This window comes from Lytechinus pictus, chromosome 7 (assembly GCF_037042905.1).
Source record: "Lytechinus pictus isolate F3 Inbred chromosome 7, Lp3.0, whole genome shotgun sequence".
Lineage (NCBI taxonomy): Eukaryota > Metazoa > Echinodermata > Echinoidea > Temnopleuroida > Toxopneustidae > Lytechinus > Lytechinus pictus.
The window spans coordinates 47,615,665-47,629,163 of NC_087251.1; the positions used below are offsets into that span (position 1 = coordinate 47,615,665).

At 35.9% G+C, this 13,499-nt stretch overlaps 2 protein-coding genes across 3 annotated transcripts in view; one reads left to right on the plus strand and one right to left on the minus strand.

The window, feature by feature from the left end:
* The window catches only part of LOC129264107 (CCAAT/enhancer-binding protein zeta-like), a 36,177-nt gene extending 35,996 nt beyond the window's left edge, over window positions 1-181 (minus strand). For both annotated transcript variants that reach the window (XM_064102942.1, XM_064102941.1), the window contains exon 1: window positions 47-181. In XM_064102942.1, coding sequence (XP_063959012.1) covers window positions 47-118 — 72 coding nt within the window. In that variant the 5' untranslated portion in view covers window positions 119-181. The remainder of the gene's footprint in view (window positions 1-46) is intronic.
* Window positions 1-13,499, plus strand: part of LOC129264300 (ADP-ribosylation factor-like protein 2) — a 19,084-nt gene continuing 5,585 nt past the window's right edge. Inside the window, exons 1-5 of the mRNA XM_054902150.2 lie at window positions 1-321; window positions 4,455-4,565; window positions 6,412-6,574; window positions 7,061-7,141; window positions 8,969-9,108. Of these exons, the coding sequence (XP_054758125.1) occupies window positions 257-321; window positions 4,455-4,565; window positions 6,412-6,574; window positions 7,061-7,141; window positions 8,969-9,103 (555 nt within the window). The 5' untranslated portion in view covers window positions 1-256 and the 3' untranslated portion in view covers window positions 9,104-9,108. The remainder of the gene's footprint in view (window positions 322-4,454; window positions 4,566-6,411; window positions 6,575-7,060; window positions 7,142-8,968; window positions 9,109-13,499) is intronic.

Genomic DNA, 13,499 nt, shown 5'->3' on the forward strand with positions numbered 1-13,499 from the left:
GGTTCAAAATATCATTAGTGTTATAAAAAGTAATCAAGGTACATACATCATCATTCTGATTCACATCAGTCGTGGAATTTTTGGTCTTGATCTTCTTTTTCATGTTTTTCGTCTTCATTTCTGCTCACGTGTAGTCAATGTGGATGACGTCATTAACAATATGAATATTCATTTCTTCAAATTGTGTGCAACTACTGCCGCTGCAAGCAAGAAGAGCTTTTGACTCGCTTTTGTTTTTGAGAGATAATCACTGGGAATGGGATTGCTAACAATTCTAAAGAAGATGAGACAGAAGGAGAAGGAGATGCGAATCCTCATGCTGTATCCTTTATTAAGTAATATAAATAAGGTAGATTTATATTGGTCTGGATTTTAGGTCTAATGAGTTAGGGGGCCTTCCTCCAAAATAACGTTTGAATTCCAGCTCGGTCCCATTCATTTGATTTAACAGGGGTGAGTTAGGTCTAACTTCCTATTAAACTAAGTTAGACTAGAGTCACTCATACTGACTTTTAAAGTATGTTTAAAATCATTAATCATCTTATCTACATCAGAGCTCCTTGTTGTTGTTGTTGTTGTGCTCCTTTCCTCTTCTTTGAAACCCAATTGGGTAATGCTTTTGACTGTTGAGCAAGACTGAGTTCAGCAAATAATTTTTTTTCATTTAAAACTAAAAACAAGCCCTGTCAAAAACTCAAAAGGCCATTAATGAATATGAATTATATCATACCAATCTTACTGAAGTGTAGAGGCCATAGTTAAATCTTCCAACTGTCTACTGATATTCTCTGAATCTGAGGAAATTTGAAATAGATCTAGACTTCACCTAGACCAAAAAGCTTCGGTCTTTTATTGGTTGTTCCGCTGAACAGCTACGTTGGCTCCACTCACCTAATACATAGACCGAAGTTCTAACTCCATCTGTACAGGGACTCAATAGCCATATGTTTATGTATAAGTTCGGATAAACCAGGGAAGTGGAGTTGCACGACAGCCGAAGTAAGTCACTGTTTTTCCCCCCTTTTTTAAGTTCATTTTTCCCGTTTTGGTGCATTTCAGGCCAAAACGGAATAATAATCTTTATTTTGGCCCAGTTCTTTTTACATATTTTTATGAAATAAAGACAAAAATTGATGTGCCCCATCGGGGGGGATTTTGCATTGTTTACCCCCTAATGGCGGCTGCAAGATCGCGAGCCGTCTGTGTACGAGGAGAAATTAAAAATTAAAAATGTTTAAACACTCCTGGAAACAGACGGCTGCCAGCTGTCTAGACTTCACCTATTAAAAAAAAAATCAAATGTTTCACTTTCAACAGTAGAGTAGGATATCCCAGACAATATCAAGTCAACTTTTTTCAACTTTGATATAATAATCAACACTTTGATTGTGGGCATCAACAGAAAGACAAGACAAGACAAATCTGAAATATCTGGTGCCCTTTCTCTGTATTTTTTTCTCATAAAGATGGGTCTTTCAGCACTTATCATATTAATTTGATTATTGAATATTTGAAAGCAATAATCATAGTCACAGAAATATATCACAGAGTTTCTGCTCATTCCATGCTTTGGAAGAGGTTTCATGTTTTAGCTATTAATGAATTGGGGATTTACCGAAACTAAAGACAGGCTTTGACCATGATAATTATTGCTCATGTAAGATGGTTATTTTGTCATTTTCTTATTTTGCTTATTTCCTTTAACTTGTGTCAGGGCGCGACAAACCCGCTTGCCCGGGGCAAGTGAAAATGACGGGCGGGCAAGCATTTCTCAAAGTCAATTGCCCGATCGGGCAAGTGGTTGTTTTGAAAATAAAATAATAAAATGTCAGTGATAATCACAACTGTCCATGCTATCTCTCATATATTGTCAAACCAGTCAAAAAACAGTGGAAACTGATGTAAAATCAGCGCCAAATACAGATAATTTATCGCCAGGTACCTCGTTCGAAGAACCGTGCCATCTCATCTTACGTTCTATGTGCGCATGCGCTACTATCTTGCTACTATCCAAAAAAAAAAAAAAAAAAAGGCAAACGTGGCTAAAATTTCACATTTTTAATCTTTAAATACATGAAATGGACGTCTATTTTCCATATTACCTTGAGATTGTTTTGATATAGTTGGAAACAACCGAAAAAATGAAGAATATTCAGCTCTTTCTTGACTCTGATTTTGATGATGTTACACTCGGTAAATGTTTTTTCTTATTGTTGTCCCACATGTAGACTTTCATGGTGTTGAACAAGTGTTAATGTTGCAACACCATGAAAGTCTACATGTGGGACCACAATATAAAAAAATATTGACCGAGTGTAACATCATAATACGATGATGAAAAGACAAGAGAGAGGTGAATATTCTTAATTTTCTTGATAGTTTCCAACAAAATCAAAACAATTTCAAGGAAATATGGAAAATAATTGGCATGGATTTAAAGATGCAAAATGTGAAATTTTAGCCACTCCAGTTGGTGAAGGCCTTTTTTTTCTTTTCTTTTTTACATCATAAAACGATTTTTTCCAGAATCAAGAAAGAGCTGAATATTCTTCATTTTCTTAATAGTTTCCAACTAAATCAAAACAATTCCCAGGAAATGTGGCAAACAGATGACCATTCATGGATTTAAAGATGCAAAATATGAAATTTTAGCAACTTTTGGGGAAGTTTTTTTTTTTTTTTTAAACTTTTTTATACCTTTAACGCCCATTTAGATCTACTAGTACTATAGCAAAAGTTTTTTTCTTCAAAATAAACGTAATGACTCAGGCCTACTTTGCTGAAAATATACTTATAATTATAAATGTGTGTTCTTTACTGTACATGATTCTCAATTGTTTTTATTTTATATGACCTTCATAAATAATAATAGTACCGTCGTAAAAAAGAACGAAAGAAAATAATAAAACAAATTGGGCAAGCAGTTTTTTCTATCGGGCAAGCAAATATTTTCATCACTTGCCCGACAGGGCAAGTGATGAAAAAAAAATTTGTAGAGGCCTGTTGTGTTTTTTCAGCTGTTTTACATTTCTGTTCAGTCTAGACTTGAGTTCATTTCCATTTGTTTGCAGCACCGCCCTTGCAATTTGAACTTATTTGAGTTTAATGTTGCCATTCATCCTTCTCCATATTGAATTCCATTCCTCTCATTCTCTATTGTAATCTTCATTCCTTCTGTATTCAGGCCACTCATTCCATCCCTCACCTGACTCCTTAGTTTCTATTTCCAATATTACATAATCACCCAGACATCTTTATCATCTTCATCTCCTTATTCCTTTTGGGTTTTTACATGTTAGTTCGATCTTTCCATCCCACCGCTGCCACCAGTTGTAAGGTGTTAAAATTATCAGTGAGTTCAGGGGTAGAAAATGAGAAGTTCTAAAGCAGCAACTCACATCATCAATCAGGCATACAAAGGGATAATAAGTGAAATGGTAGAAGATGCAAATTAACTGAACAGAAGCCAAAAAAGTCCTGGTACTAGCAGTACACTGATCTCTGGGCTACTTTGCCCTAGCGAAATTCATGATCATTGAACAATTTACATATATTTAAATTAGGAATAATAGCCAATAAAATGAATGAGAATGGAAGGATCTAACTAACATGAAAGAACCCAATTCATAAGATTATCAATAAGGAGTAAGGAAATAAAGATGATAAAGATGTCTTGATATGTAATAATGGAAATAGAAACTAAGTAGTCAAGTCAGGTGAGGGCAGGGGCGGATCCAGGATTTTTCAAAGGGGGGGAGGGCACATTTTCCCGATAAAAAAATTGACAGGCAAAAAAAAAAGGTTTCAACCTAAAATAATGACATTTCGTCCACGAAAATTTTTGATAAGCAAGGAAAAAAGGTTTCACTTTCAAAAGGGGAGGCACACTTCTGTTTTAATGGCATTTTTACATTACAAATTTTAATTGTGCCTCTCAAAGGGGGGGGGGGGCACGGGATCCGTCAGTGGGTGAGGGACCCGGGGGGGGGGGGGGCACTCAGTATATAATGCATAGTGGGTATGTGCCGCGGAGGGGACCCCCATTTTTACACTCAAATTTCCGTTCCAAGGCATAGCATTTTTGTCTTATTGAGAAAAAGAACAAAGAAAGCCGCTCCGAAGCATAGCATTTTCTTCTTATCGAGAAAAAAGAAGAAAGATATCCGCTCCAAAGCTTCGCATATTTTCCGTTACGACATTCCAGTCGTATTGATCTGCTACAATGAGCCGCAATTTTGGTGAAAAGCGGCCGCAGAGCGCTGTCCGACCATCGCCTCTGCACTAGCGCACCCTGCGCCCGTGCCGCCGGGCTAGCTGCATGCACATATGCCCGTTCCATAGCGATGAATACGCAATCACAAACATTTGTCGTTCCAAAGCCCGTTCTGAGGACCTTCCCTTTTACAATAAGCCCGCTCCAAGTTTTGTTTTTCCTTAAGTAAGTATTGTTACAGAGGATTGGATAATGCAGGAAAGACCACCATTCTGAAGAAATTCAATGGAGAAGATATCAACACTATATCTCCTACCCTTGGCTTTAACATCAAGACATTGGAACATAAAGGGTAAATGAAAAGTTTCTTTTTTTTAATGTTTGAGATCATATAAATTGTGTAAATCACTCATAATCTTCATCAATGCCTTCTTTCTTCTGGTCATACTCTCTAGATCATCTAAGATGTCTGTCACATGTCTCTAAAGGGTTTACAGACCAGAGGGATGTTTCACAAAGGGTGTGACTTGCTTTAAAGACAGTGGCCCGTATTCTGAAGTCGGGTTTAACTTAAACTCGGGTTTTAAGTTGTGGTTTAAGTATGGATAGCCAATTGCTACATAAATCACTAACAGTAGAGATATCATATTTCAGCTCATATGGCTCTCAAGTCATTCATAATTGTCTAGGAAGTATGAATAGATGATTGTCTTCACCATTGAAGAATCAGGAAAGAGCACAGTAAACATAAGAAACATACAACTTAATAAAAATTTTGACACTTTTGGCTTCCCATAATTTTAGCACAGAGTTTGACCATGGTCTAAGTTAAACCTGACTTCAGAATACGGGCCAATGTGTACATGGTATCTAATGGATAACATCATTAATGACTTCAGAGTAGTGCACACCCACTGAGCATGATTTGACCCATGTGGTGGTGCAGTTCATTCCACACTCAACATGTACTCAACTATGAATTTAAAGGGGAATCCAGCCTTGGCCATAAAATGGTGTGTTGGAAAGGAGAAAAATAAATAAGAAAGTTTGAAAGAAGTTGGACAAGCTCTAAAAAAAGTTTAGGCTTATTTAAAATTGAAATCCCTAAGACTATGTAGATTTCGAATTGGCAACTGTGTAAGGAAATTATGACAAGGGGCAAGGACAACTTCCCCATAGGCCATGTACTTAATTATCAGGGATTTGTGGTTTTCTCTTAAGTACCCATTCCCTGGGGCAGTAATCTAAATATAACCCAGGTAGTATATTGTTTTATGTCCTCGTGAAAGAAAAATATAATTTGAAGTAAAATTTTTGAAAAGACACTTTAGCCATTTTATGTATTGGAGTACATGGAGGAGTAGTCCTTGCCTTACATTACTATGACATCCCATATGCGGCCAATTTGAAGTCTCCATGGGTATAGTGATTACCAATATTTATAACTTTTAAAAAGTCATAACTTAGTCATTGTTTGTCCGATATTGTTCAATTTTTCACCTATCGACTTGACTGATTTTCTTTTTTTCCCCCTAAGACAAGTTTTTATTTGGGTTGGATACTCCTTTAAGTGTGAATCTAAGTCACACCTAATTCTTTGTCAAACATCCCTAGGCCAGGACTAATATTCTGTAAATTGCTTTATGTATTTTCTTATCTTCATTATTGTCATAGCAAATTTTTGAGTCATTCTTGTCTTGTGATTGTTTGAAGTGTGCAAAAATTTGCCGATGGACCAGCATGCAAGTTCTATTTATTTATATTCTTCATAACAATTTGATTTTTGTATGAATTAATGTTTATGAAAAATGTTTTTGAAATGGAAGAATATAAATGTTTATTTGAATTGAATTGAAGTCAGAACTGCACCTCATTTCAGATCATGACAATTAAAATAAGACAAGATAGAAAATTATTTACCAAACCAGGGACTTGTTTGCCAATTAGTTGAAATTACTAAAAGTCAAGTTTAAATGCCAAAGTGCCTCTTCAGTCTCCTTTAGGTTCTTGATTCTTCCTCTTCCAGGTACAGTGGCTTTTGCCCTTTTGAAATCAAATCTCATCTATAGGCTCGTCATTCAAGCATCTACTAACTAAAGGACTTGTAGAAGATGCTTTAGGTAGCCAACACATTTAAAAAGAAAAAATCAAATTCAGTTAATGAAATATGACTGTGAATGCTATCTGTGTACCAATAGGTTCAAATTGAACATATGGGATGTAGGCGGTCAGAAGTCGCTTCGTTCTTACTGGAGGAACTACTTTGAGAGTACCGATGGATTGGTGTGGGTGGTAGATAGTGCTGATAGGAGAAGATTGATGGATTGTAAACAAGAGTTACATTCTCTTCTCTTGGAGGAGGTAAGTCACCTTCAATAATTTAACCCTTTGTCTTCTGGAACTAGGTGGTCCCTGTACAATGCCTATGACAATTACAGAATTTAGTAGTCAATGGGTTGTTAATACAGGATTTTTAAAAATCATTTCCCTGTCAAAAGTTTTCTGACATCTGAAAAAAGTCAACAAAACTCTGTCAGGGGGCACTCTCCCTTCAGTAGTAAGTGGGGTTGACAACTCAAAGAAATGCCCGGCAAGAGAGGCTTTGAAACTCATGGGCTTTTGATTTTTTTCTCCTTTTGAAAATTAGTATGATATTGGGTGATAGGTTAAAAAGTGGAGCATTATTTTCAAATCTTGTATAGGAAAATATTTGAAAGCAATCAGGGTCTGAACTGCCTTCCAAAATTAAATTGCATGTGATTTTAAGTCATTCCCTTTCTTTTTTAACTTCACTATATGTAATTTGATGAACTTAGGAAACAACTATTTTTTATACTATTTTTTCAGAGGTTGAATGGTGCGACATTGATAGTCTTTGCTAACAAACAGGACTTGCCTGGTGCTCTCTCTGCTGATGAGATCAGAGAGGTAAGATTGAAATCAATTTTTCTTCAAGGAATCTCTGTAAACACAAAAAATCTAAACTTGTGCTGATAAAGGCATATGTGTATCGACTGGGTGATCATTGTCTTGATTTTTGTCTCGCATGCATGGCAGAGCGAGACTATAGGCGCTGCTTTTCTGACAGCGGCATAGTCGTCAACAATGTCATAATATAGTAGAAAGTATATGGAGCTAGTTCATAAAACTTGGACATAATGGTAATGAAGTATTACTAAACATCCTGCTTGAGATACAGTTCACATGACCAAGGTCAAAGGTCATTTATTAGGGTCAATGAACTGTTATGTTGGGGGAATCAACATTGAGATCTTAACCAAAATTAAGTTGTAGAATTGCCATCATAACTTTGAAAGTTTATGAATCTAGTTCATGAATTTTAGACATAAGAGTAATTACATACTATGAAAACATTCTGTGTATCATTAATTATCCTGTGCGAGTTTCAGGTCACATGACCAAGGTCAAAGATCATTTAAGGCCAATGAACTTTGGTCATGTTGGGGGGTATTTGTTGAAATGCCATCATAATGTTGGAAGTTTATAGATCTACATGTAATTCATTAATAATAATGATATGCAACATTTACATATGGCTTGATACAAATGTTTCTAAGCGCGGCATACTATTACCCCGGCTTTAGCACGGCTATCCTGATCGGACGCTCGAGCATTCAAGGAATTCCTTCCTACTTGGTAACCATTTACTACACCTGGATGGAGAATGGCAAATGTAGATAAATGCCTTGTCAAAGGACACTAGTGCTGTTGTGGGATTTGAACCCTGGACCTTGTGGTTCAAAGTCATTAAACATAAGATTAATCAAGTAGCAGTGTTCATTTTGCATGAGTCTTAGGTCATGATCAAGGTCAAAGTTCATTCAGGGTCTTGAACCTTAAAAGCTATCCCGGGATGAAAACATTCTGTGTATCAGTGCAAGGTGCCATGGTGAAGTAATTTGAAATTTCACTTACATGTATATACATTAAAAGTATGCACCGTGCAAGTAAAAACTGCCTATTGGTTTACAGCATGATAATTAGAAAGTTTTTTGTTTTATTTATTTCACATTCATTTGTAGGCTTTAGGTCAATAAACATAGTATTTTATTATAATATGAAGTGCGATTTTTTTTTTGTGAATAATTTTTTTCAAAGTCAGCACTGCTGCTATATTGAATCGCGTAATGTAGGCAAGACTGCCAGAGGTATTCCATTTTTTTTCGTTTGATTGAACATTTAGGAAGTATTATCTGTTGCAAAACTTTGGTATGGGACATGTATGTTTGAAAGTAATAGGCCCGTATTCTGAACTCGGGTTTAAATTAAACCCTGGTTTAAAGTTGTGGTTTAAGTATGGAGAGCCAATTAGAGCACAAATCCCTTACAATACACATTCAATTTATTAACTCATTTGACACCCAAATTGTTCATAATTGTCTGGGAATGGTAGCTGAAGTATTTTTCTTCGTTATGAAAGCAAAATAAAACAAAATAGTAAACATAAGAAATACACAATATAAACAGATTTTTTTTTATTTGTGGCTCCCCATAATTTTAACACAGAGTTAGACAGTGGTCTAAGTTAAACCTGACTTCAGAATAGTGGCTATACACTTTAACAAGCACCTTTCCAGTGTCTCTAAATGTTATATTTTGATAATGATGACTCAAATTTGAACGATATTGTGAAAATGAAGGGTGAAAATTAGATCTAGAAGGCCATCAATAGGGTTATGTTTCATGATAATTACAAAGTTTTCTTGGATTTGTTTATTTCATATTCACTTGTAGGCTTTAGAACTTGATAATATCAAGACACATCATTGGTTGATTCTTGGATGCAGCGCAGTAACGGGTGAAAATCTACTCTACGGCGTCAACTGGTTGATAGATGATATTGCTTCCAGACTCTTCACAATGGACTGATAATGGTGAGAAACATATCCTTCTGATTCATCACCTGACTGGCATTTACACATACATTAATTCCCCTTCCTGTTGATAAGGAAGAAGGGTGTCAACCATAGGCGTAAATCCAAATTCAAAAGTTTATTGATGTAAAATCCTGACATTGAAGGATCATCATCAAAAACAAAGAAACATTAGAAAAAAAATACAACATAAGCATAACATAGTAACAACGAGGTATTAAAAAAAAATTTTTTTAATATGAATCTTGGATGAAATGTTAGATGCGAAATACATATCGGTGCATAGATATACACACATACATAATATACCTAAACATTAATACACCCATACCTATACAAATACATAAGCATTATATCATCTTTTTCTTTCAAGCATCCTCAGTCTCTCCACGTACATATATTACTTATTCCTATAACACATATTTTGCTGATATCCATGCCATGACATCATGTCATGTAAATCCATGACATCATACTATTCAAGTGGGAGGGGGAATGAATGAAACAATAGATCGTCCCCCTGTACTGACCACACAGAAACGCTAACAGAGGACCTGTTACAATTGGTAATGTGACCGCGATGCCTAATGTTACAACAATGCATTACTTCATGGACCTACAACAACTGGACATTCAAAGAATCCCCTCCTTTAGGCCTAAGACCGTCACCGCTAATCCTTTTATGAACAGAGCGCTGGCAGCTGACGCCCATCAAGCCGGTCGTAAAACACGCTGTCATTGATGGACAGTGGAAATCAATTGTGCACTGCTCCTACACATTGGGATGTTGTTCATTCACTTTATCAAAAGCAACACACAGCAGCGAACGTTGGCGCTATGAAAATGATCGCAGAAACAAGAAAACAGGCGTGCATAAACATATTTTTTAAGTACATCGCCAACAACCGCTCACAAAATGCATTGAAATCACCGTGCAGATCAAAATATCTATAGCAAAAAAGCAGTAAAAATTTGACGGACAAATGTGTGGAAAGACGTTAAAAATGCATCTTTTTCGGACAATATTTATGTTGATAGTCGCGCTTACCTTCGGGTAGAAGTTGATTTTCATTTGGGCGTAAAATTCCATAGGATTGGCGAAATTTAATAGGATTTTTTCTGATGATCAGACGACAATTGCACAATATTGACAGCGTGAAATAATGTAATTGAAAACCGGAAATAAATTGCGGATTGCATTGTAGGTAATGTAGGGACTTTCCCTATTAGCAATCGGGGCTAAAACATGACCGTCTTTGGTCGAAAGAGGGCCATTGATCGATCGGTGACTGTCATTGTCCGAAAGGAGCTTGTGTAAACAATCGCCCCGGGCGGTCATCATAAAAACAGCGTAAAGAGAAAGTTAAGTGTATGGCAGCTATGCTCTCGTTGAATGTCCATTTGTAGTAGGTCCATGATTACTTACACATTTAAATAAAAGTTTCGACTTCACAACTGGGCTAACTGTTAGCGCTGTGTTTTTATAGGCTAACAACATTTCTGTGCGGTCGGCAATGAACAATAGGTTCACTGCTTGGATTTATGCCTGTAGTGTTCACTCTTGCGCGCACTGTACATTTTGCAATGAAATATTTCATAACTTTATCATTCATAATATTTGATTATTAATGTCAGACTGGGCTTATGTATCCTTTATCAAATGTATAAAAATGCCAGAAGCATACAGTATGAGTTGGGCACCCCCCCCCCAATAATTAGGTTATAAATTTTAAAGCCAACTGTATGGAGATCCAAAATGTTGTTTTCATGCCAATGAAATTATGCGCTGTTATGGTTCTACTTTTGTATCAGGCTTAAGAGATTTTTTTTTTTTTTTTTTTTTTTTTTTGGGGGGGGCTCCCAGTTAAAAGAAATAGTCTTACCAGACTTTGGGTAGGGTCTGTATGTTATTTCAATTCTCTTGATTTGCACAAATTTATTCTACATTTTTCAGTATTATAAAATTTCACACAGACACATAATAATGACAACAGGCTACTACTCTGGTCAAGTTTGCATAGTTTTATAATATTAATATTTTGAAGAAATACCTTCAATCTCGTACAAGATAGAATATAAGTCATCACACATAATTTATTCTATTTTCATATGAAGAATGAGTGAACAAAATATACAATTTATTAAAGTGATATATGTCCTGTTAAAAGATTATTTAGTAATGTACACAATTTACAATCCATTGATTGTCATACTATAATAAATATCTTGCATGAAAATAAATATATTAGGCCAACATAATACCACACCATGAAGGCACTTGTGATTAAGAATGACAGAGTTGTCACATACAAGCTACAAAAAAATCTATATTCTATAATACAATCATCATATCAATTTGGGCATCGCAACAAAAGTCCCTGAAGCATCTTTTCATCCATAATCCTCACATTCATATTGGGTATACATGTGGGAAAAGTCACTTTGAAAGACGTGTAGTGCCTTCATCATGGATTCCTGCCCCAAAAGACATGGCACAGACTTTTGTTATGGTGCTTTTAAATACTACTAAACTAACTAGAAACTACCTTGAGTTGGTGTTTTTTATTTTCAGTATTAACAGTTGCAAAGTAATGATAGTTTCAGTAATAAAAAAAATTCCCTTTCACTATTGGGTTACAGATATTTCCATGAAATATCAGGCCTGAAGGGTGGGGGGGGGGTGGCCAAATATCCTGAGAATTCTTAAATGAGGCATTGATTATGAAACTGGTAAGATTTAATAATAAATCATTCCAGGAGAAAGAATATTGGGCCAGGTCCGGGGGGGATGGGGTGAATAGGTCATAAAATATTTTTGAAATTTTGATTTTACATTAGATTTTACCGGTGTGTTGGCTCAGTTGGTAGAGCGTCTGTCTCACAACTGGGAGGTCGGGAGTTCAAACCCCGGCTGCGTCAGACCAAAAGGGGGTAAAAGATGGGAGTTGCTGCTACCCTTTTTGACGTTCAACGATTAAAGGGATAGAGCCTCATTGATCTGGCGCTGCTGGGCCAACAATTAAAGGGATGGTCTGGGCTGAAAATATTTATATCTCAATAAATAGAGTAAAAAATCACAAAGCAAAATGCTGAAAATTTGATCAAAATCTGATAACAACAAAAAAGTTATTGAATTTTAAAAATTTGCATTATTCCGGTGAAATAGATCTAGGCAAATCTTTATGAATATTCATAAGGTGGGTTGATGATGTCATATCCCCACTTGTTCTGTTGTATTTTATTATATGAAATTAGGTTTATTCAAATTTTTTCTACCAAGAACTTTAACAATTGCCGCAACTTATTTCATCATTATGGAGACACATCACTTACACATGTATGAAAAAATGAAACATTATTTCATGTAATAACATAAAGAGGAAAGTGGGGATGTGACATCATCAGCCCACCTAATGAATATTCATGACGTTGTGCATATACATGTGTAACTGTTTTCACAAAATATTGATATCCGATTTTGATGAAATTTTCAGCATTTTGCTCTGTGAATTTTACTCTATTAATTTAGATATTTATATTTTCAGCCCAGACCATTCCTTTAATTGGGCAAAATAAATTTGAGTATTTCATTTCTTATGCTAATTTCGAACAATAAACTATGGATTTTCATTTTTTTATTTTGTGGGACAAAAAAATGCCTTTATTTTGCAAGCATTATATTTTTGGCCTCCATTACTAAAACCTTTCTCAATAAATCAATGCTCAACTGATCTTCACTAAGTTGTGAATTGGAACCAATAAAAGTGCACCTGCCAAACTCGTCAGCAATATTTTGGTATGGCTGTGTTCAAAACTAGGTGCTGACCAAAAGAGTTATTAGGAAGATTTCATTGACATATGTAGGATTCAAGGAGAGAGGGAACATATAAGTCACATGACACTGGAAACCTTTATTAACAGGAATGCTTTAGCCAGAGCATTATGTTGTTACCTCTGAATCCTTGATGGAAATGGCATTCTGGTTATTGTATTTCTGACAGGTAGTTCCCTGTCATGTAGCAAACTCTCTACTCTTGAAATCCGTTGTATGTCACTGAGAGAAAACCCCTTATTGGAAGCTGCTTCAATACAGTTTTCACACACTAATTTGCTCTCATCCAATCAGATGCAATGATTTCCAGTAGCTTTATCTGTCAGTGGAAATCACGGACAAAAAAATTCATGAAACATTCCCCAGGTCAATGCTAAAATTCATCCCACAGTCAAAGATCAATATTTGAGCATGTGATGTTCCTGTGAAAGTATCTCTGTCTGCTGTGAATTACTAGATCATGAACTTATTGCTAGGGGTGGACTAACCCGGAGAGCTCTGGCCCGCAAACGGTGCCCAGAAGGTAACCATAGGCTGCCGCAGGTAACAAATTCTGACA